Here is a 20,359-nt window from a genome sequence, read left to right as displayed (position 1 = left end):
GCCCCAGCCTCCGATGTGTCTGTCTGAGAGTAAGGGGTGTCTGGGTGAGGTGGGGAAGGGCTACCCGTGGAAATGGACATGAGTCCCTTGTGGGGGGACCCACTGCCCTTGCTCCAAATGGCAGCTGGGAGGGGTCTTGTGGAACCCCCGGCTTGGCTCTTGGCCCTGTCCCAGCCTGGTCCATGTACTCTGCCCCCTTCCCCAGGGGCTGGGCTCCAGCGTGGGGACCTGGCCACCTGCTAGGGTAGAGGTGTCTGTTTCTCCCTTTGTCGCCCCAGCTTTGGAGGTCTCCAGTCCTAGGACAGTCCATATCCCTGCCTGTGTGTGTGTGTGTGTGTGTGTGTGTGTGTGTGTATGTGTGTGTGTGAAAAGTGGGTCATGGTCTGGATTCCAGAGAATGTTTTTCCTGGCAGCCCCGGCGGGGCAGGGGGAGGCGGGGGCCCAGGCAGGGGCATGTGCGGCTAAGCAGGCGGAGGCCAGCAGACTGGGTGGTGACAGAGCTGGGGCCCTCTGCCAGCGCCTCCCAGGCATTGGGGGAGGGAGAGGGGCTTTCACTTTGGGGGCTGATGGGGGCAGGGACAACCTGGTTCTAGTTTTCTAGTGGGTTGTCTACCTTAGTGTTTTTTTTTTTTTGCACCTGAGGCATATGGAGGTTCCCAGGCTAGGGGTTCAGTCAGAGCACAGCCACAGCAACACAGGATTCGAGCTGCCTCTGCCACCTATACCCGCGGTCCCGGCAATCCTGGATCCTTAACCCACTGAGCGAGGCCAGGGATTGAACCCTCAACCTCATGGTTCCTAGTCAGATTCGTTAACCACTGCGCCGTGATGGGAACTCCCCATTGGTTGTTTTTTTGGAGTGGGGGTGATGGTTGGGGTTTTGTACCAGGAGGAGTCTGGGTTGGGCTGCACTGTGGGATAGGCCCGGGTTGGGGTGGAGGCCAAGCTGACACCAGCCAGCCTTTTGCTTCCAGACTTTGATGGCCTTCCTCCCAAAGAGTGGTTCTTCTGTCCCTTGGTTTAGAAGGTGATTACCCACCCAGATTACCTGTGGTCTCTGGCTGAAGCCGGCCAGGGTGAAGGAGGTGGTATCCCAACCTCTCAGCTTCCTTTTTTTCTGTCCTCTTCTCCGAAGCTCTCCTTGCCTGGGAAACACTTTTTTTTTTTCTTTTTATGGCCACACCTGCGGCATATGGAACTTCCCAGGCTGGGGGGGTCCCGTCGGGCCACAGCAACAGCAATGCTGGATGCAAGCCGCATCTGCGACCTATGCTGCAGCATGCAGCCATGCTGATCCTTCACCCCCTGACTGAGGCCAGGGTTCGAACCTGCATCCTGTATCTCCATGGACACTATGTTGGGTTCTTAACCCACTGAGCCACAATGGGAACTCCCTGGGAAACACATTTTGAAAAGCACTGCCTTAGGGGAGTTTCTCTCTTTTTTTTTTTTCCGTTTTGCTTTTTGTCTTTTTAGGGCCGCACCCTCAGCATATGGAGGTTCCCAGGCTAGGGGTCCAATCAGAGCTGTAGCCGCTGGTCTACTGCTAGAGCCACAGCAACGTGGGATCCCAGCTGCATCTGTGACCTACTCCACAGTTCATGGCAGTGCTGGATCCTTAACCCACTGAGCGAGGCCAGGGATCGAACCCGAGTTCTCATGGATGCTAGTTGAGTTCGTTAACCACTGAGTCACAATGGGAACTCCCTTGGGGGAGTTTCTTGATCAATGACTAAGAACCAGGCGTGTGCTGGGCAACTTGAAAGTCTCCCTAGATCCTTCCCTGGCTTCTGGCCTCCTCCTTTGAGGGATCAGGAAGGAGTGTCTCTTGGCTGCTGGGAAATGCAACAGGGACAGGCCAGCCGGGTCACCCCGGCAGCCTGGATTCTGGAGTCCTGGAAGCTGGACGCCTGCTGAGTGCTGATCCCAGGACCTCATCCTGGGCTGGTGGGGGTGGGGGTGGGGTGCTGGGGGGGGGGGAGGTTTCTCTCACTGGTCTGGCCTGGCTTGAGCACCAGCATTTCTCAGGATGGGGTCACCTCTGTTGCCTCTGCTTTCCTGCTCTCATGGTCTTTGACTCTGTTGCCCTCCTTTGGCTGCCCTGGTCAGTCCGTGTCCCATTCTGGGTCCCTGGACTCTGCTGGAGTCTTCCGTGTCACTCGTTCTTACTCACCCACATCATAGGTGGCCTTGGCAGAGCCCCACCTGCACCCCAACGCACGCGCCTCCCGCCGAGCCCCTGACTCCCCTTGGCTGAGGTTCATCCTTGCTTCGCCCAGCACCTGACATGTGAGGACCTAGGGGTGCCGGGTGCTGTGCTGAGGGCTCTGCAGGCTCTCATTTTATCCTCAACAATCCCAAGCAGGTTGGGTGTTAATGATTTCCATTCTGCGGACATGGAAATGGCTTCGCGGTGTGGGCCCTGACCGAGTCTGCACAGCCAGTTGTGGGGGTGGCTTCGATATCCATGATGGGGGGGCCGCTTGTGAGCAGAGCTCTTTAAGGCCTCAGAGGGAGACCCGCGGAGGCGTGGGAGGAGGGTAGGAAGGGTGTGTGTGTGGGGGGGGTCCCTCAGGCAAGGAAATCATCAGGGCTGGCATCCAGCGCTGGGAGGGCCCGGATGCCTGGGAGCTGGGCCCTCCTCTTCCCTAGGCCTTGTCAAGAAGGCTCAGGAGCTGCCCCTCACGTTCAGCAGCGGCTTCTTAGCAACCTTGGCACAGCTTTGCATGAGCAATAAGGCTTCTCCTGCTTGGGCAGCAGGCGTGATCTGGAAGGGGTGGAGCCGACCTTTTGGGGGAGCTGCTCGCCTCTGCTGTAACTGGCCTCTTCCCGCTCGTCCTTGTCTGCCCTTCTCCCCTCCTGATGGCTCCAGTGGCTGATGGGTGGGGAGTGGGACCCGTGGAAGGCCGTGCCAGAGCTGCCAGAGCCTGTGACCTGAGATGTCCCCGGCTCACCTGGGGCGTGTCTGTGTTCCGGTCCCCGGGAGGGCGCCCTCCTCCTTCCTAGGGCCCGAGCTCCTTTCCCTGAGTGCCAGTGTCTGACGGGTGTCCTCCCTCTGCCTCTGTCCCCAGTTCTGGCATAAAGCATGCTTCCACTGCGAGACCTGCAAGATGACTCTCAACATGAAGAACTACAAGGGCTACGAGAAGAAGCCCTACTGCAACGCGTGAGTCCTGCCTCGGGCAGGGGCTGGGCGGGCACCTGGCTCCCTCCTGGCGCTTCATCCCCTTCTGAGAACCACCAGGTGACACGGCCCAGCAGCGTGTCCACACCCTGCTCCATATTTGGGAGCCGCCTTTAGTCCTCAACGCAGCTGGATCAAGGCAGGGCTGTTAATATTCCCATTTTACAGAGAAGGCAACTGAGGCCCGAGGAAGGGAACGGATTTTTCCAACGAGGGAGGCTAGTTCAGACCCAAGAGAGCAAGTGTAATCTTTCCACTGCACCCTGCTGCGAGAGAGGGATCCAGCGGGGTCTTTCAAGAAAAAGGGATGTGCTTGGAGTTCTCTTGTGGCACAGTGGGTTAAGGACCCAGCATTGTCACTGTAGCTGCTGTGTGGCACAGGTTTGATTTCTGACCCAGGAGCTTCCATATGCTACGGGCATGGCCACAAAGAAAAGAGACCCTCACTGTTTCTGCCCAGTTATGTCCTCTGCTTCACCCTCTGCGTTTTCCTCCCCATAGTGGCAGCTGACTGTCTCCTCTCTCCTGCCCGAAAGTCAAGTCACTTCATGTAGGCAACAAGATCAGTATTAGAAAAACTTCAGGATCTGCCTTGAGTCTTTTTTTATTCCTTTAAAAATTCTCAGGGAGTTCCCGCTGTGGCGCAGTGGAAATGAATCCAACTAGGATCCATGAAGATGAAGGTTCGATCCCTGGCCTCGCTCTGTGGGTCGCGGATCCAGTGTTGCAGTGACCTGAGGTGTAGGTCGTGGACACAGCTCAGATCCTGCATTGCTGTGGCTGTGGTGTAGGCCGGAAGCCGTAGCTCCAGTTCGACCCCTGGGAACCTCCATAGGCTGTGGGTGCTTGAAAAAACCAAAACAAAAACCAACAAAAACCAACGCCTCAGTCGGGAGGCTTTTTGCAGCTGAAGTTCACCTAGGCGGGGAACTTTGGGTCTTGCCTAAAAAGCTGCTGGGGCCTTGAACCCCTTTGAAAGGCTGTCTCCCCTTACTGCTAATACCACAGCCCCTTCTCCCTGGGGCTGGAGCATTCACCAGGCACCTGCTGGCTGCTGGATGCCAACCTGTGCCAGCTGCTGCCAAAACAGATTTCCCATGAAATCTCAGGCCCAAGAAGCACCATGAATGGCCTCCCCTCTGGGAGGGATTGGGGCATGAGGAAGGCTGCCTGGGGTAGAGGGAGGGTCCCAGCTCCATCCTGGCTCCTCCTGCAGCTGCTCCTCCTCTGGTAGCTTCCTCTGGTCCTCCTTTCCCCCTCCCAACCCCCCCACCCCCCCAAGGGAAAAGGGACATTCTTTGGATTCTTAAGGACTCACACAAGCCCTGATTCTCTGCCACTTCCTCCCTCTGTTGGGGAGTGGGGTGGGGTTCAGCAAAGCCAGAGGCCGGGGCAGTTAACCCCTTGAGTGCTGAACCACTTCAGGCTAGATTCTGGGCATCCAGGCTCCTTTGGGGCCAGGTTCCGAGCCTCCCACCTCTCCAGGCTGAAGCCTGGCTGAGCCCAGAGCCCAGTGGGTGGCAGGGACTGCGGCTTCATCTCTCTTCCTTAGACTCCGGTAGCCTAGAATTCAGCGAGCACTGGGAGTTGGAGAAAGAATTCAGAGGCCTGTCCTTGTTTTCTCTGCGTTTTCTCAGGCGGGTGCCCAAGTCCCAGCTTACTTTTCTCATTCTCTTCTGGGGAGGCTGCAGCCAGTGGGGTCGGGGGCGCGGGGAGCTCCTGCCGGGGTTGGGGGGCTCCGGGGAAGGCAGAAGATGAAGCATCTCCTCCGGGATGCTGCTTACAATCTGCCAAGGCTGAGATTCTCTCTCCTGGCCTCTCACCGGAGAAGTGGGTTGACCCCTTTCCATTCCCTCCGTTTGCATGGCAGCCGCAGCCTCTGCCTTGCCCGGTTGACCTCTAGCCCCGCTGGGATGTTAGCTGGGAAGGACCCCGGGATGAGGGCCCAAAGACTTGGCAGATTTGTGGCCTCACACCAGCTGTGGCAGCACCTTGCCTGAGGCTGCCCCACCGCTTCCTTATCCTCATCTGCTGAGGATTTGGTCTGTGGCAGGGGGCCAGGCATGGGGATTCTGGGATACCCCAGATGTTGGCCTGACTTGCCAGGAGTGCCCTCTGCACCTGTCTGAACCTCAGTTTCCTGTGGTTAAAAATTCCTACCCGGGGGAGTTCCCATCGTGGTGCAGCGGAAATGAATCCAACTGGGAACCATGAGGTTGCGGGTTCGATCCCTGGCCTCGCTCAGTGGGTTAAGGTTCTGGCGTCAGCTCGGATCTGGCGTGGCTGTGGCTGTGGCATAGGCTGGCAGCTGTAGCTCCGATTCGACCCCTAGCCTACAGGTGTGTCCTAAAAAAAAAAGAAAAGAAATCCTACCCAGGGTTCCCTGATGGCTCAGTGCATTAAGGATCCAGTGTTGTCATTGCTGTGGCATGGGTCACTGCTGTGGCACAGGTTTGATTCCTGGTCGGGGAACTTCTGCATGCCGTGGGTGCAGCAAAAAAGACACCCCCCCCAAAAAAATCCTACCCAGAGATGATGGACCCAAGACCAAGTTTTGAGCACCTGTGCTGTGCCAGGCCCTGTGCTGAGTGTTCATGCTCATCACTTCCTGTTTTCTTCCTGCCTTGGGCACCATCCCCCAGTGACATTCAGGTTCCAGAATCCTGGGGTTTCCCCCTCGCATTTGCAGCCTGGTCCTGCTTTGTGAAGCTCAGGCCTGGTCGATCGATGGAGCGCCAGGCCCACAGGGGCAGATGATCACTCCGATTTGATGTGCTGGGAAGGGAGCCACCCTGGGAAGGGAGTGTGCGACTTTGGTGTGTGGGGGAGGCCTCTGCGTTCCGGGGATCTGTGGCTAGTCTTTGAGCCAGGCTCTTGCAGGAGGGTGGGCCAGAAAGAAGAAGGCTGTCTGTCTCACTCCAGGGGCTTTTCAGAACTAAGATTGAAGTTTTGGAAAGTGACTTAGGCAAGCAGCAAAAAGGCCTCTTCTATCTCTCTGCTTGGACCAGACTTGTCTGGGGTGAGAAGAGAGCTCAGGCCAGAGCCCACAGCCGGCCTTCTGGGTGGTAGTGCCCCACCCCCCAGGACGTGCATTTTCACACATGCCATGCATGGCCTGACACACACACACACACACACACACACACACACACACACGCCACTGCCTGTGGGGCTAGGAAGCAACACCAGGGAGTCAGACTGAATAGGCTGCATTTGTGCTTGCGCTTCCCAGGCCATAGTCACTCAGCCTTGCTCTGGCCGGGGTGGAGGTGAGCGTGTCTGCCTGTGCACATTAGCCAGCAGTGGAAGAACTGCTATTCATCACCTTCCTTCTTGAAGCTTCTGGGTGGGTGGGGTGTTCTGTTGGTTAGAGAGAGATCTGTGCCTTCAACGATTTGTTTTGTAAAGTGAGACAGATGCCCTCCACGTTGTACAAACCTGCTCCTTTGTCTTCATGCAAATAGAGGAGCCAGGAGGTCAAGCCGGGTGGCGGGGGATGGGGAAGAATGAGCCGGTCCCTCCTTCCCTGGGAGGCTTTTGGGGTATCAAGACGTGGGCTGGGGAGGAAGGACGGGTGTCCAGTTGTGCCTTTCCCCTCTTCGCCGACTGCAGATGTCCGGGATGTCTGGGTCTGTCCTTCGCTTGCTTTGAGCTGGGGGCTGAGGAGGGGGCTGAGGAGGGTGGAGGTGTCCCTGGCTCTGGGGAGCAAGGTGCTGCGGTCTGGCTCCCTCCCCCAGGCCTCAAAGAGTAGGGTGGGACCTGTGCGGGTGGGGCTGGAAGTATCTGTGGATTCTAGCAAGTGGTCTTTTTATTTTTTTTTTTTTAGGGCTGCACCAGAGGCATATGGAGGTTCTCAGGCTAGGGGTCCAATCGGAGCTGCAGCTGCCGGTCTACACCACAGCCACAGCAACACCAGATCTGAGCTGAATTTGCAACCTACACCACAGCTCATGGCAACGCCAGATCCCTAACCCACTGAGCGAGGCCAGGGATCAAACCTGTGTCCTCATCGTTCCTAGTCAGATTCGTTTCTGCTGCACCTCGACAGGAACTCCTAGCAGGCTGTCTTGAATCCCAGCTGCTCCTAGGGGATGGAGCAGTGGTGGGCAAATCCAGGACCGGGACCCAGGGCCTTTTAGGCTCCCCAGAGTTCTCTGCCTCTGACCGGGACAAATGGCATCAGTTGTCTGGGGTAGCAGCAGGGAAGGGAGTAGGGGTGTGGATGTGGGTGTGTGCTGTGCTTGGGATGCGGGGGGCAAAGGGGCCTCCACAGTGACCAGTGTGGCCTCTAGGCAGCCCCCACCTCATTCTCACCCCTAGATCCTGACCCTCAAATGTCAAGGCCTCAAGGGATCTCAGAGGGATGACTTTGCTTCCAAACAGCCCATTTTATTTTATTTTATTGTCCTTTTTTAGGGCTGCACTCGAGGCATATGGAGGTTCCCAGGCTGGGGGTCCAATCAGAGCCACAGCAATGCCAGATCCAAGCCGAATTTGCCACCTACACCACAGCTCACAGCAACGCCAGATCCTTAACCCACTGAGCAAGGCCAGGGATCGAACCTGCAACCTCATGGTTCCTAGTCAGATGCATCTTCGCTGTGCCACGACGGGAGCTCCCAAACAGCCCATTTTATAGATGAGGAAACTGAGGCCTAAGTGTTTCCGTACCTTACTTGACCTGACAGAATCATTTCTCTTGGGGTCTTGCCATCGGCTTTGATTTTTCATTTTGCCTACAAGCCCTAGGGGCTGGTAAGTTCTTCTTGTCCCCCCTTGATCTTTTCAGCTGCTCATTTTTTTTTCTCTGCTCAAACAATGCCTCCTTGTTGCTTCCTATCCCCACCATTTCAGCCCCTTAGGCCTGGGGACTGGTGAGAAACTGGGTTAGATGGGAGCCCTCCCCGCCCGCCTGCCCATGGGCAGTGTTCCCAGCAGGGGAATAAGCAGCTCCTTCCAGAGGCAGGATGTAGGGCCTGTGGGGTTTTTTTTTTCCCTCCGTTTTGGTCAAACCAAAGACGCCTTGTTGCTTTTGTTGATGTATTTTTGTTCCTCCTTGAACAAAAAGCTGTGGTTGTTTTTGAAGGGGTCCAAGGCTGGAAGGGGCGAGGTTGCCTATAGACAGGGGGAGCGGGGCTTCCAGGATATCTGTTCTGTTCTTGTTCTGCCTCTGGAAGGCGCGGATGGCCGGACTGGGAGTGCAGCTTCATCCTGCACGCGATCCCTGTCACCCATCGCAGGAGCCTTGCATCTTCTCGGCATGCCTCCTGCCCTCATCATCCTTCTGAGCAGGAAGGTGACTGAGAGGTCCTCAGGCTTAAGCCCCCCCTTCCCCTGCATCCCTACAGGTCCTTGTCTAGACTCTCAAGACACCTGCCTTAGAAACCTTTTAAGGAGTAGGTGGCTTCCGACCCCAGAGAGTCCTCTCATAATAGCCACACTTGGAAAAACTGGTGGGGTTTGAAAGAGGAAATGCTTTGTTTTGCATCCACCCACCCAAGCATATCTTTCCACGGAGCTGGGAGTGGGCTGGGGTCCACCGGAGAAGGCGGGATGTCAGCCTACCCTTAGCTAGCTGGGCAGCTATGTGTGGTATGGGGGAAGAGTGTATTGGGCCCAATCTCTGTCCTTGACACTGAGCCTCAGTTTTTTGTTTTTTTTGTTTTTTAATATGGAAAATGGGCGCAGTGTAAAGCCTGCCTTTTCTAGCCCAAGGCCCTGTGGCAGAGAGAATATGCATAGACTACACTATATCCAGAAGTTGCTCTATGACCCTAAGTTCTCCTAGAGGCCTGGGCTGCTGCCAACAGCTGCCTGATTATCCTGCCTGTCCCGGATCTTGCCCTCATGGATGCTAGATCCCTTCCCCTGTCCCCCAGGCTTCCCCTGTCCTGGAGGGCTCTCTCTATGCCTGTCTCTCCCAGAGCAGCTGATAACGGCGGCTGAGGGTGGGGAGGGGCATCGGCAGAGGGCCCACCGCTTGGCATGGTTGACAAGGGGCCGGGTGCAGGCTGGTTCACAGAAGGGACAAAGAACAGCTGTGCTCTGGACCCAGCTCTGGGCCAGGGTTGGGACGCCCGGTTCTCCCCACCCTGGCCCCTCGTTCCCTTACCGTGACCCAGTCTGTTGGTGGGGCTGGGGTTCCAGTGGGGTGACTACCTGGCACGGGGGCCCCCCTCTTCTGTCTTAGCCCCTGTGTTGGGACACACACACACACATCCATTCCTCTCGATGGGGATCTGAGGCTAATGGGGTCGGAGGAGCTTCACCCTGAGGATAGAGAGGGCGAGAAAAGGTAGAATGCCCAGCCATTGTTTCTGGAAGGAGGTCAAATCAGTTGGAGCCCTCTTGGTAGGCAGTCGCGTTGGTGGAGGAGGGGCCCAGCCCTGGGGTCCTTGAGTCCTCCCTCCTAAAATACGAACCCTGGGCCACCCGTCTTCCTCACCTCAATTGTCTACCAGGATCCTGCAGACACAGTCCCCTGGTTTTGGCCTCACGGGTTCCTCTGCAGTTAAGGACACCCTTGCGGTGTGTGGTCTCCCCGCCACCCCCACAGGCTCTCGCAGTCAGCCTGCTCTCACTGCTCTCCTGCCTGGAGCCAAGGATGAGGTTGCCATGGGAACCCGAAGCGCAGCGAGCAGGGGAAGGGAAAGGCAGAGTTGTCTCGCCAGGGCTGGGGGCTGCGGGGAGGGGACAGGGTTGACCCAGCAGGGGGAATAGAGCCCGTGCTTGGGTCCGCCTGCCTTCCTCTGGCCTGGGGTTGGGGTTTGGGAGGCCGAGGTTAAGAGATTGGAGGCTCTGGAGCCCCTCTTTAATCTATTTTAATCTGATGCAGGCTTAAAATCCCCTCCTCCTCCCGCCAGATTTAAGCTGAGTCGACATCTAGGCTGAGTCCCCCCCTTCCATTCGGATGGGATTAGTGTCCTGGCTGTGGGAGGCTGAGATCTGGGGGCCAGGATAGCTCCAAAGAGACGATGAAATAGCCACCAACCCCATCCAAAGGACACCCTGCGTGTTGGGGGCAGTCTCCTGAGACCCTCTGGTGGACCAGCTGGCCTGGGTGTCTAGGAGACGGGCATCGCTGCAGAGGGCCCGTCCATAGAGTCATCGTGTGTGGGGAAAACCACAGAAGGCAGGAGCCGCCGAATTGCCGAGTGGGGCTTTGTTGGGTGCGCGTGTCTGGCTGACCTTGGGCCACTGGAGGTGGCGCTCCATTGTAACCCTGTGTGTTCAGGCAAATGGGGAAGCCCGGGTGTGCAGACTGGCTCCCACGCACACGTGTTTGCCAGGCCTGCCAGACACCCTACCCACCAAAGGCTAACCAGCACCGTCTTCTCAGACTTGACCCTTCAAGCTCTGGGCCAGAGCTGCCCCCAAGGTCTTCTCTAGCCTCCTGCTTCCCTCCTTACAGACGCTCTCAAGCCCCCATCCCTTGACACCTTAATGGCTCTGATTTAGTGGGAGGGTCATGGCCAATTTCCTCCTACCTAGGATCTCAGGGGCCAGCCAGTTCTGCTAGAGATCTTACTTAGGGCCCTCCTGCTATTCTCTCTCTGGTCCCCAGGAACAGACTCCCCTTTCCCTGGAACTGCTCAGGAATGTTGAATGGAGCTCTGCAGCTGTGGGTGGCCCTGGCTTTGTGGAGCTGGGCCAAACCTGGGACTGGACCCGCTGCCTCAGCCCCACTGTCATCCATGGGCCATTTCTTTTGCCAGCTGCAGGCACCTGTGTTTGTTTGTTTCTTTTCTTTTCTTTTTTTGTCTTTTTGCCATTTCTTGGGCCGCTCCCGCGGCATATGGAGGTTGCTAGACTAGGGGTCGAATCGTAGCTGTTGCTGCCGGCCTATGCCAGAGCCAAGCAACACGGGATCTGAGCCACATCTGCAACCTATACCACAGCTCACGGCAATGCCGGATCCTTAATCCACTGAGCAAGGCCAGGAATCGAACCCGCAACCTCAATGGTTCCTATTCGGATTCGTTACTGAACCACGACAGGAACCCCTGTGTTTGTTTCTTTTGGTCCTTCCTTTGCTCCTCCCTCTGCTCAGGGAGCCATAGGCCTGGGCTGACCGGGGAGTCAGGACTCAGGTGGGGCAGTGGAGGCTAGCGGTCGGGGTGCAGCTAGAGTCACCTTGCTGTGATACCAGGTACAAGACAGTGAAGCAAGCTCAGAGGGAACAAAGATTTGCCACAGTCACCCTGTGAGACGGTGGCAGGGCCAGCATCCAGCACAGTGCCCTTTCAAGTCATGCCCATGCCCCTCCCACTTTGGTTGAGTCCTCCAGCCCCCAAGTCCTGCCCTTGGCAGTGGGGTGGGGTAGGGTTGGGGGGGAGGTGTTGGGGGATGGGGAGAGTTGTGTGATAGCTCTGGCTCCGGGTGGGCTGGGCAGCTGGAGAACCTACCAGGCTGGGTGAGCATGTGGAGGTAGGAGGGCTGCTGGTGTCCAGCTCCAGGGCGCGTCAGCCAACCTGGCTGGCTGGAAGGAGGCGATCCATGTCTTACCTGGCGACAGCCTGTGCGTCAGTGGTCACAGGTGTGATCAAGAATGGTCAGCCGAGGGGAGTTCCCGTGGTGGCGCAGTGGTTAACGAATCCGACTAGGAACCATGAGGTTGAGGGTTCGGTCCCTGCCCTTGCTCCGTGGGTTAACGATCCGGCGTTGCCGTGAGCTGTGGTGTAGGTCGCAGATGCGGCTCGGATCCCGCGTTGCGGTGGCTCTGGTGTAGGCTGGCAGCTACAGCTCTGATTGGACCTCTAGCCTGGGAACCTCCATATGCCGAGGGATCGGCCCAAGAAATAGCAAACAAACAAACAAACAAAAAAAAGAATGGTCAGCCGGGGCTAAGTGTGGCCAGACCTTGGCTCCTGCTCAGAGAAGCCACCCACCAGTCCTTGAAATCACTGGGACCTATGCCTCCACTTTCTGGCCCTGTCCTTTGGCCACGTTGTTTAACCTTTCCCAGAGGCTGTTCTCCCATCTCTCAAAAGGGGACACTAGAGTGGTCGTGAGAATTTGACAAGCTAAGGAATGTATGCCCTCAGCACAGGGCAAACATCAACATCCAGTGTTATTATCTACCACCCATGGGTGACCTCTTCTCTGGCCTCAAGCTGATCTCCCACCTACTCTCTGGTTAAGGTGGACATTGTTAACCCTTCGGAACACCCCTCTGGAGTTCTGGTCCTGGCTCAGCAGGAATGAGTCTGACTAGTATCCATGAGGACACAGGTTCGATCCCTGGCCTCACTCAGTGGGTTAAGGATCCGGCGTTGCCCTGAGCTGTGGTATTGCAGATGCAGCTCAGATGTGGCATTGCTGTGGCTGTGGCGTAGGCCGGCAGCTATCGTCCTGACTTGACCCCAAGCCTGGGAACCTCCACGTGCCATGGATGTGGCCCTAAAAAGACCAAAAAAAAAAAAAAAAAGAAGGGGAAACATCACTCTGGATATATGCCTTTTTTCTCTTTTCCAGGAAGCCCTCCTGGATAGGCGTGTCCCTTTCCTCTTTATTCCTGTCTCTGGTCTCTGTATCCCTCCCATCCTTCCTCTTCATTGGTCTCCATTTCTGGTCCCAGCTGAAAGCTTTGTCCTGACCCCATGAGCATCTTCTCCCCAGTCTGGCGAGGCCCTCTGGGGTGCTTGGCCCACTTTGACCTCCCTGTATGGTGGACCTGGATTATCCCCAGATGAGGGTGATCTGAATCCCTTAGAGAGTGTCCCCTTGGCCTCCCTTTGGAGTTCTGGGGGGGGGTCAGCGCGTCTTCCCAGTTTAGCCCTCCCCTCGGCCACGGGTGGCGGGCACCGTGGTCCTGATGATGGGGCAGGAGCCGGGGCCACCCAAGGATAAAAGGAGGAGAAGCCCAGAGGTTCCTACCCTTTCCCCAGGAGTGACCCCCCCTTCTGTTTTTTTTTTTCCTGTCCCGCAGACACTACCCCAAGCAGTCCTTCACCATGGTGGCTGACACCCCAGAAAACCTCCGCCTCAAGCAACAGAGTGAGCTCCAGAGTCAGGTGAGGGGGCGGGGCCGGGCCTGCGGGGGCGGGGCAAGCCCTGGATTTGGTAACCCCTGGATTTGGCAAGGGCGCCTTCCTTCTGTGGTTACTCAGCAAGGCCACGGTGCTGAAATCCTAGCACTGGTTTCCCTGCCCCCACCCCCACCCCCAGTTACTTCACATTTCCTGACTTGATCAGAGGAACGGGTGAGAGCACACCCGCTTCCTACCTAAATTGAATCGGGGGTGGTGTGGGTGTTGGACTCTTTTTGCTTCAGGCATTTCCCCTAAAGCCCACCTCCTCCAGGAAGCCCATCCCCTCTCCTCTCCCTGCACAACCACCCTCAAAGGAGGGCGCTTGCCTCTCCAGGCTCAAGCCAGTCTGAGGGTACTCAGTTCACCCTCTCTCGCCTCGTCCACAGCCTCGCTCCACCCATCCGAGGGCAGGCTGCACAGGGGACCTTGTCCGAGGGGGGGCCTGTCCTGCCCATGTGTCCTTGGGCTTGATTTTCTCCTGTGCCTGCTGGGCAGGGAGCGGGGCGTGTCCTGCAGCAGGAGAGGAGACCGGGTTCCCTGCCAGGGAGAACTCGGTGACTTTAGGGGACACTGAGGAATAAGCCAAAGGTCCAGAACCTTTAAACCAGAACGACTAACCCTGCCTGGAGGCCTGGGAGGACTTCCAGGACAAGCCTGGCCTGGAGGGGGAGGTGGGGTGGGGCAGGGCGAGGATTCAGCAAAAACCCTTCGGGGAATGGAACCAAGTGGGTGGGGCGCCCAGAACCAGGAATTTGTCTTGGAGGATCCACCTGGGCCTCAGAGGGGAATCTCCTCCGATCCCTCCAGAGTAGGGGGCTCCTGCTGCCTGATCTTGCTGTGACGTCTCTGGGTCCGTGTCTCCCCATGGGTCACATGAAGGAGAACCAGTCCTGGGCGGTCCAGGGCTTTACATGGCACTCCTGTGAGGAAGGTGCTTTATGCCCATTGTACAGATGAGGAAACTGAGGCTGTAAGGGACTTGCTAGGATCCCACAGGTAGCCGGAGAGGTAATAACCACGGGGAGGGCTAGAGTGCTCAAGGCTCTGGGCGCATCAGCGCGTTCAGTCCTCACCACCGCCCTGTGCAGTGGGGCAGGGTGGGTCTCACTTTAAGGAAGAGGAAATAGATGCTCATGACTCTGACAGCCGGTTTGTCTAACTCTGAGCCTTGCATTCCTTCCAGTTTTCCACCCGGCTCCCTAAGGAGACCTATCTCTACCTTGATAATAAACACGATTGTTCCTTTCGCTGGTGAGAACTTTGGTAGCTTAGCGAGCCCTTCAGTTACTTGCCTCATTCCGATGAGAGAACCAAGGCTCTGAGAGGCACCGGACTTTGCCTGTTGACACACACGCTAAGGGACGTTTTCAGGATCTGGGCTGTTTCTTTTCACTCCTGAGAGCAGTGACCTTGACGGCCTACAGACACCCTGAGGTTTACGCTTCACAGTGTCTCACAGGGATGGGTGGGGAGCAAGTCGGGGAAGCTGATTTGTCCCTCCCATCTGCCAGCCCACACCCTGCCCCTCCTCACTGGGGGAACCGGGGTGGGTGGGGGAACCCGTGTGGGTACCGGACCCCTGTCAGCAGTAGAGGGCTGCGTGGCTCAGCTGGCAGGAAGAAGGCTTGAGACAGCGCTGGGGCTTGGCCCTGGGCCTGATCTGCACGGGGAGGACCCAAGCCAGGCCCTGAGGTCCAAGCCAGGCCTGGCTGGACTCTCCATCCTGTAGGTGGCCCCTGAGGCCGGAGGAGGAGGCGGGGGGGGGGGGGGGGGCTTCATGGGGCCGGCACGCGGTGACCTGTACTCAGCCCACAGCTTGAGGAGGGTGGCGTGTGCACACACTCAGGCAGAAGCCAAGGTGACACACACACCTACTCTCAGAAGGAGAAACCCAAGCCCTGCTAATTCCCTCAGCCTTTGTGGTTCCCACAAAGGTCCTCATTGCGGGGGGGGCCAGGCCCGACCTCATTTAATCCTCTCAACGGCCTGATGAAGGAGGGACTCTTGTCCCTGTGATGCAGATGGGGACACAGGTTAGAGAGGCCGTGGCCCTTGGCAGAGCCCCAGGACAGAGGCAGAAGTCAAGCTCTTTGCTCTTAGACTCATGCGGTTTGCTGTGCCGCCCAGCCCTGGGCGCTAACCCCAGGGTGCACTAGAGGGGCCGGAGGTGGCGGCAGCGGCGGCGGTGCAGGGAATGCAGAGAGGCTTTTCAGAATGCAGCGTCCTAGGCTCCACCACAGGGACTTCTGGTTGGCAGCTCCCGGCCGGGCCCAAGCACCTGCATTTTGGCAGTCCTGGCTATTCTGATGAGGGCTTTGGGGCCCATAGGCATGCTCAAGAGGCTTCGAGCTAGGCTCTGGGATAGGGAGTGAGGCCGGCAGAGCTGAGGAGCTGCTGCTATGAGGGGTGCGCCTTAGGGCTTAGAGGCTGCACTTTAGTCTCCCACACTTGGGCTCCTGGGGGCGAGGGGGGTGGGTAGGCACCGGGTGAAGATTCGGGGCTGCCCTCTTTGCAGGCCTGGTTCTGTCTCCCACTTCTCCCCAGAGTCTGATCCTTGCCTCTCAGCGTTTATTTTCTGTCCTGTAAGATGGGGAAGGCAAACCCAGTGGCCTGAAGTTTGGGGGCCGGGCCTGAGGCTTGGGAGGGCCGCGCAGTGGGTTCTGGTTCCTGTGGCCCCGGTGGGGGCAGGGCCGGCGGGCGTGGCCTGTGGCTGGTGGGAAGGGAAGTGGGAGCCTCTTCTACCTGCTCCGCCCCACCCGACGGGGGTGTCAGCTGGTCTCCTAGGCCCCTTCCAACTCCTGCCTTAGTGTGTCTCTTCTCAGTCTCTGGGAAATGGCCTGTGCTATTTCAGCTTTATTTGTTTTCCTGTTTCTAGATTGGTTCCCAAAATGGTACTTTGGGTGTCTGGGACACCTGGAGCCTCTTCTGTGGGGGAAGCAACCACAGAACTGACCAGAAATGACCCTCTGGGTGGCCCTGCCCAGGCCTGGCTGAGGTGGGGCCTGGGCGGCTGGGGCCTCTAGCACCCCCCTCCCCCCACCCACCCCCAGGGGTGGGCATAGGGCAGCTCTTCCTCCCCTAGCCCTGGGCTGAGTCAAGGCAGCAGCTTTGGGGTGGGTCTGAGCTGGGGCTCTTTGTGTGGCCTCCTGATCCCAGGCAAGAAGTGCCAGGAAAAGGGAGTTCCCGTTGTGGTGCAGCGGAAATGAACTGGTAACCATGAGGACGCAGGCTCAATCCCTGGCCTCACTCAGTGGGTTAAGGATCCGACGCTGCTGTGGGCTGTGGTGCAGGTCGCAGGTGCAGCTCAGATCTGGTGTGGCTGTGGCTGTGGCGTAGACTGGCAGCTGTAGCTCTGATTCGACCCCTGGCCTGCGAACCTCCATGTGCCACGGGTGCGGCTCAAAAACCAAAAAAAGAGAAAAGAAAAAAGAAGTGCCAGAAAAAGCTCTCTTTCACTTTTTCCCCCCTCAGCACCTCGATGGTGCTGTGCATGGGAAATGCCACAAGGCACAGGAGAGTGTGGCAGAGCCCCATGCCCTGCCCTGCCCTGCTGTGGGTAGGGTCCCCACTTACTCCCTTATCTTTTTTTTTTTTTTTTTTGTCTTTTAGGGCTGCACCCACGGCACATGAAGGTTCCCAGACGGGGTCAAATCAGAGCTGTAGCTGCTGGCCTAAGCCACAGCCACAGCCACAGCAACGCCAGAGCCCCATCTGCAACCTACACCACTGCTCATGGCAATGCCGGATCCTGAACCCACTGAGCGAGGCCAGGGATCGAACCTTGTGTCCTCAAGGATACTAGTCAGATTTGTTTCCGATGAGCCAGGACAGGAACTCCTCCCACCCCCTTATCTTGAATCTTGTGACCAGCAAGGCAGGGCAGGTAGCATACTTGTGTCACTCTTACCTGAGCCGGCTGAAGGTCAAATCCTGGATCTGCCATCACTAGCTGTGTGACCTTGGGCAGGTTATTTGACCTCTATGAGCCTTAGTGCCTTTATCTGTAAAGTGCCAGGTTACCTCTCTCCGAAGGTTATTGTGAGGATGTTAGCATATGTTAGGCATTTAAAACAGTTCCGGCGTACACTCAGCACTCCATAAATGTTTGCTCCTGGAAAGGGGAGGAAATGGAACTTGGGTATGATAAAGCTGAGGAATGCTTTTTTTTTTAAGTCATAATCTTTCCTCTTAAATGTTGGGTCAGCAAGGCAGTTATTTTTCTTTTCTTTTTTCTTTCTTTCTTTCTTTTTTTTTTTTTGGCCACACCTGTGGCATGTGGAAGTTCCCTGTGCCACAGCAATGAACCAAGGCACTGCAATGATAATGCCAGGTCCTTAACCCACTGAGCCACAAGGGAACTTCCAAGGCAGTTATTTTTCAGATTATGCTGCCTGTTTGGGGATTTTGTTTCTGTATTCAATTCATCATTTACCCAACAAACATTTGTTTGTATCTACTTTTGGCCAAGATAAGTGATGAATAAGTTAGGTTCTTAGAGAATAATTAATAAATCTACGTAGAAAAAGCAGAGTTTCTTATGCCCTGTTTGTTTGGCTCTGCAGGGCCCTCAGGCAATTCCTGGCCCTACCTTAGGAGTTTCCAGGAGGGGGGCCCAGGCAGCACCCAGGCAGGAGTCATTCAGCCATGGTGCTGAGTTGCATCCTAACCTACCAATGGTTAAGTGACCTTGAGCAGGTAACTTCCCTCCTCAGAGCCCCCTGTCACGTCCTTAGTGAGGACACACACTCCTGCTTGAGTGATGAGGGGACCTCTCCCCACTTCTGGCTCCCCACTTTTTTTTTTGCTTGGTTGAACCCATGGCATATGGAGGTTCCAGGGTAGGGGTCCAATCGGAGCTGTAGCCGCCAGCCACAGCCACAGTCTCAGCCACAACCACAGCAACGCCAGATCCGAGCCTCATCTGCAACCTACACCACAGCGCATGGCAACATCAGATCCTTAATCCACTGAGCAAGGCTAGGGATCGAACCCGCAACCTCATGGTTCCTAGTCGGATTTGTTTCTGCTGTGCCACGATGGGAATTCCTGGCTCCCTACTTTTTACCTCTGCCACCCAGTCCAGCTCTAAACAGCCTCTTGGAGAATCTTGGCCACCTTGATTCTCTATAGTCAGGGCCTGCAGGTGCTTAAATGTGGTGACAAACTCCAGCGCTCAGAGAGCTCTTAGAGATCAGCTGGCCAGAGACCCAGAGAGGGGAATTGACTTACCCAGGAACACACAGCAACGTAGTGCTGAGCCCAGGCCTCCCTCCTATTCCTGGCCTCCATTCCTCCCAGCCCCACCCTCTCTGGGCCACCTTTGCCAGGAGTGAAATGAATTATCCTTCCCTAACAGGGATGGAGAGGCAGTTCCTGAGCCTGGGAACCAGCTGTTGTCATGGTAGTGTCGCCAGGGCAATTATTTCCTTGGATTAGGGGCTGGACCCTCCAGAGGCCAGGAAGTGGAGGAAGGAGTGGGGGGCTGGCACTTTAACACTGACCGAGCACTTTTACACTTACCCATATCAGCACGCATGGAACCCTGCCCTGTGCTCCGTGCTGTGTTTTTGGTTTTAAAGCCACGGTCTGTAATCTGCACTGTTAATTGGAGTGGGTATATCATGATCCCCATTTTACAGATGTGGAAACTGAGGCCTGAGAGGTTAAGTCAATTGCCCAAGATCACTTAGCAGGTGGGAGCCTGTGTTCGTACCTGCTCCTTCTGGTTCTTTGCCCATTCCATGCTTGGTGATAGGAAGCCTCTTCCATATGTGTGTGTATGTATGTGTGTGTACCTGTGTGTGTGTGTTTGGCTGTGTCTTTGGCATGCAAAAATTCCTAGGTCTGTGTTCAAACCTGTGCTACAGCAGCGACCTGAGCCACAGTAGTGACAACGCTGAATCCTCAACTCACTGAGCCACCAGGGAACTCCCCCTTCCCATATTTTAACTGATTCTTATAACAACCCTCTCATAGATGGGGAAACCAAGGCCAGAGGCCTTGGATTTGGGGCTTCCGCATCTGGAGCTACATTTTGGTTTTGCTTTTGGACTGTAAGAGCCTTGGAGTTCTCTGGTGGCTCAGTGGGTTATGGATCTGGTGTTGTCACTGCTGTGGCTCTGGTTACAGCTGTGACATGGGTTTCATCGCTGGCCTGGGAACTTGCGCATGTTATAGGCACAACCAAAAAAAAAAAAAAAAAAAGCCTTGGGAGTTCCCGTTGTGGCTCAGTGGTTAAGGAATCCGACTAGGAACCATGAGGTTGTGGGTTCAATCCCTGGCCTTGCTCAGTGGGTTAGGGATCCGGCGTTGCCATGAGCTGTGGTGTAGGTTGCCAACGTGGATCAGATCTCCAGTTGCTGTGGCTGTGGCATAGGCTGGAGACTACAGCTCTGTTGGGACCCCTAGCCTGGGAACTGCCATATGACGCAGGTGCGGCCCTAGAAAACACAAAAGAAAAAAAAAGGGCCCTATGGATGGGTGAGCTGGGGCTCTAGGAGACACACAGGGACCCCTGGCCCTGGGGCCTGTGCAGAGGAACTGACACGTTCGTGCTGTCACTTGGGTCACAGAGCAGCTTGGCCCAAGGTCCTGGACCTTGTGTCCCGGGATGACCTGGCTCCAGGACAGAGCCCCCATGGAGGAAATCCAGGCAGCTGGTGGGGTTTGGAACAGCTGGCTGCGGTGGGCAGTGAAGACTCCGAAAGCCAAAGAACAATTCTCTATCCTGGGGGCCTTTCCAGCCTCCATTCTGTTCTTCAAAACCACCAGGGGAGGACAGGACAGTTTTCATATTTCAATTCCTTTAGTGCTTGGGAAGTCCTTCCTGATGTCTGACTGAGGTCCCTCTAGTTAACTCAGGTTTCCATGGAATTCTCAGAAGAAGAAGGCACTGGAGGGGTGGTAGGGGTCTTGCCCAGAGCTCAGAAACCCATTCTCAAGTGCTGTCTCCCGCCACTTTCATCTCCTCCTGTGGCGCTGACCTCAGAAGCCAGCCTGGCAGTCTCCGGAAAGCCTCTGGGGCCTGTCAAAAGCTCATTGATTGAGTCTTCCGAGAGGCTGTCTTACCGCCCTCCTTTCGGGGCACCAGCTCTGTCCCTTGGCACAGCCCTCACTCAGCTGGTCCCTTAGAAACTCCCCCGGG

At 56.5% G+C, this 20,359-nt stretch overlaps 1 protein-coding gene across 2 annotated transcripts in view; it reads left to right on the top strand.

The window, feature by feature from the left end:
* The window catches only part of LASP1 (LIM and SH3 protein 1), a 44,990-nt gene that overhangs the window by 4,901 nt on the left and 19,730 nt on the right, over window positions 1-20,359 (top strand). The window contains exons 2-3 of one of the 2 annotated variants that reach the window (XM_047757019.1): window positions 3,072-3,166; window positions 13,113-13,197. In XM_047757019.1, the coding sequence (XP_047612975.1) occupies window positions 3,072-3,166; window positions 13,113-13,197 (180 nt within the window). Of the gene's footprint in view, window positions 1-3,071; window positions 3,167-13,112; window positions 13,198-20,359 lie in introns of those variants that run through there. The other variant, XM_047757020.1, reaches the window with a different exon arrangement.

This window comes from Phacochoerus africanus, chromosome 14 (genome assembly GCF_016906955.1).
Source record: "Phacochoerus africanus isolate WHEZ1 chromosome 14, ROS_Pafr_v1, whole genome shotgun sequence".
Classification (NCBI taxonomy): domain Eukaryota; kingdom Metazoa; phylum Chordata; class Mammalia; order Artiodactyla; family Suidae; genus Phacochoerus; species Phacochoerus africanus.
This window is presented reverse-complemented; position numbering and strand designations above follow the sequence as displayed.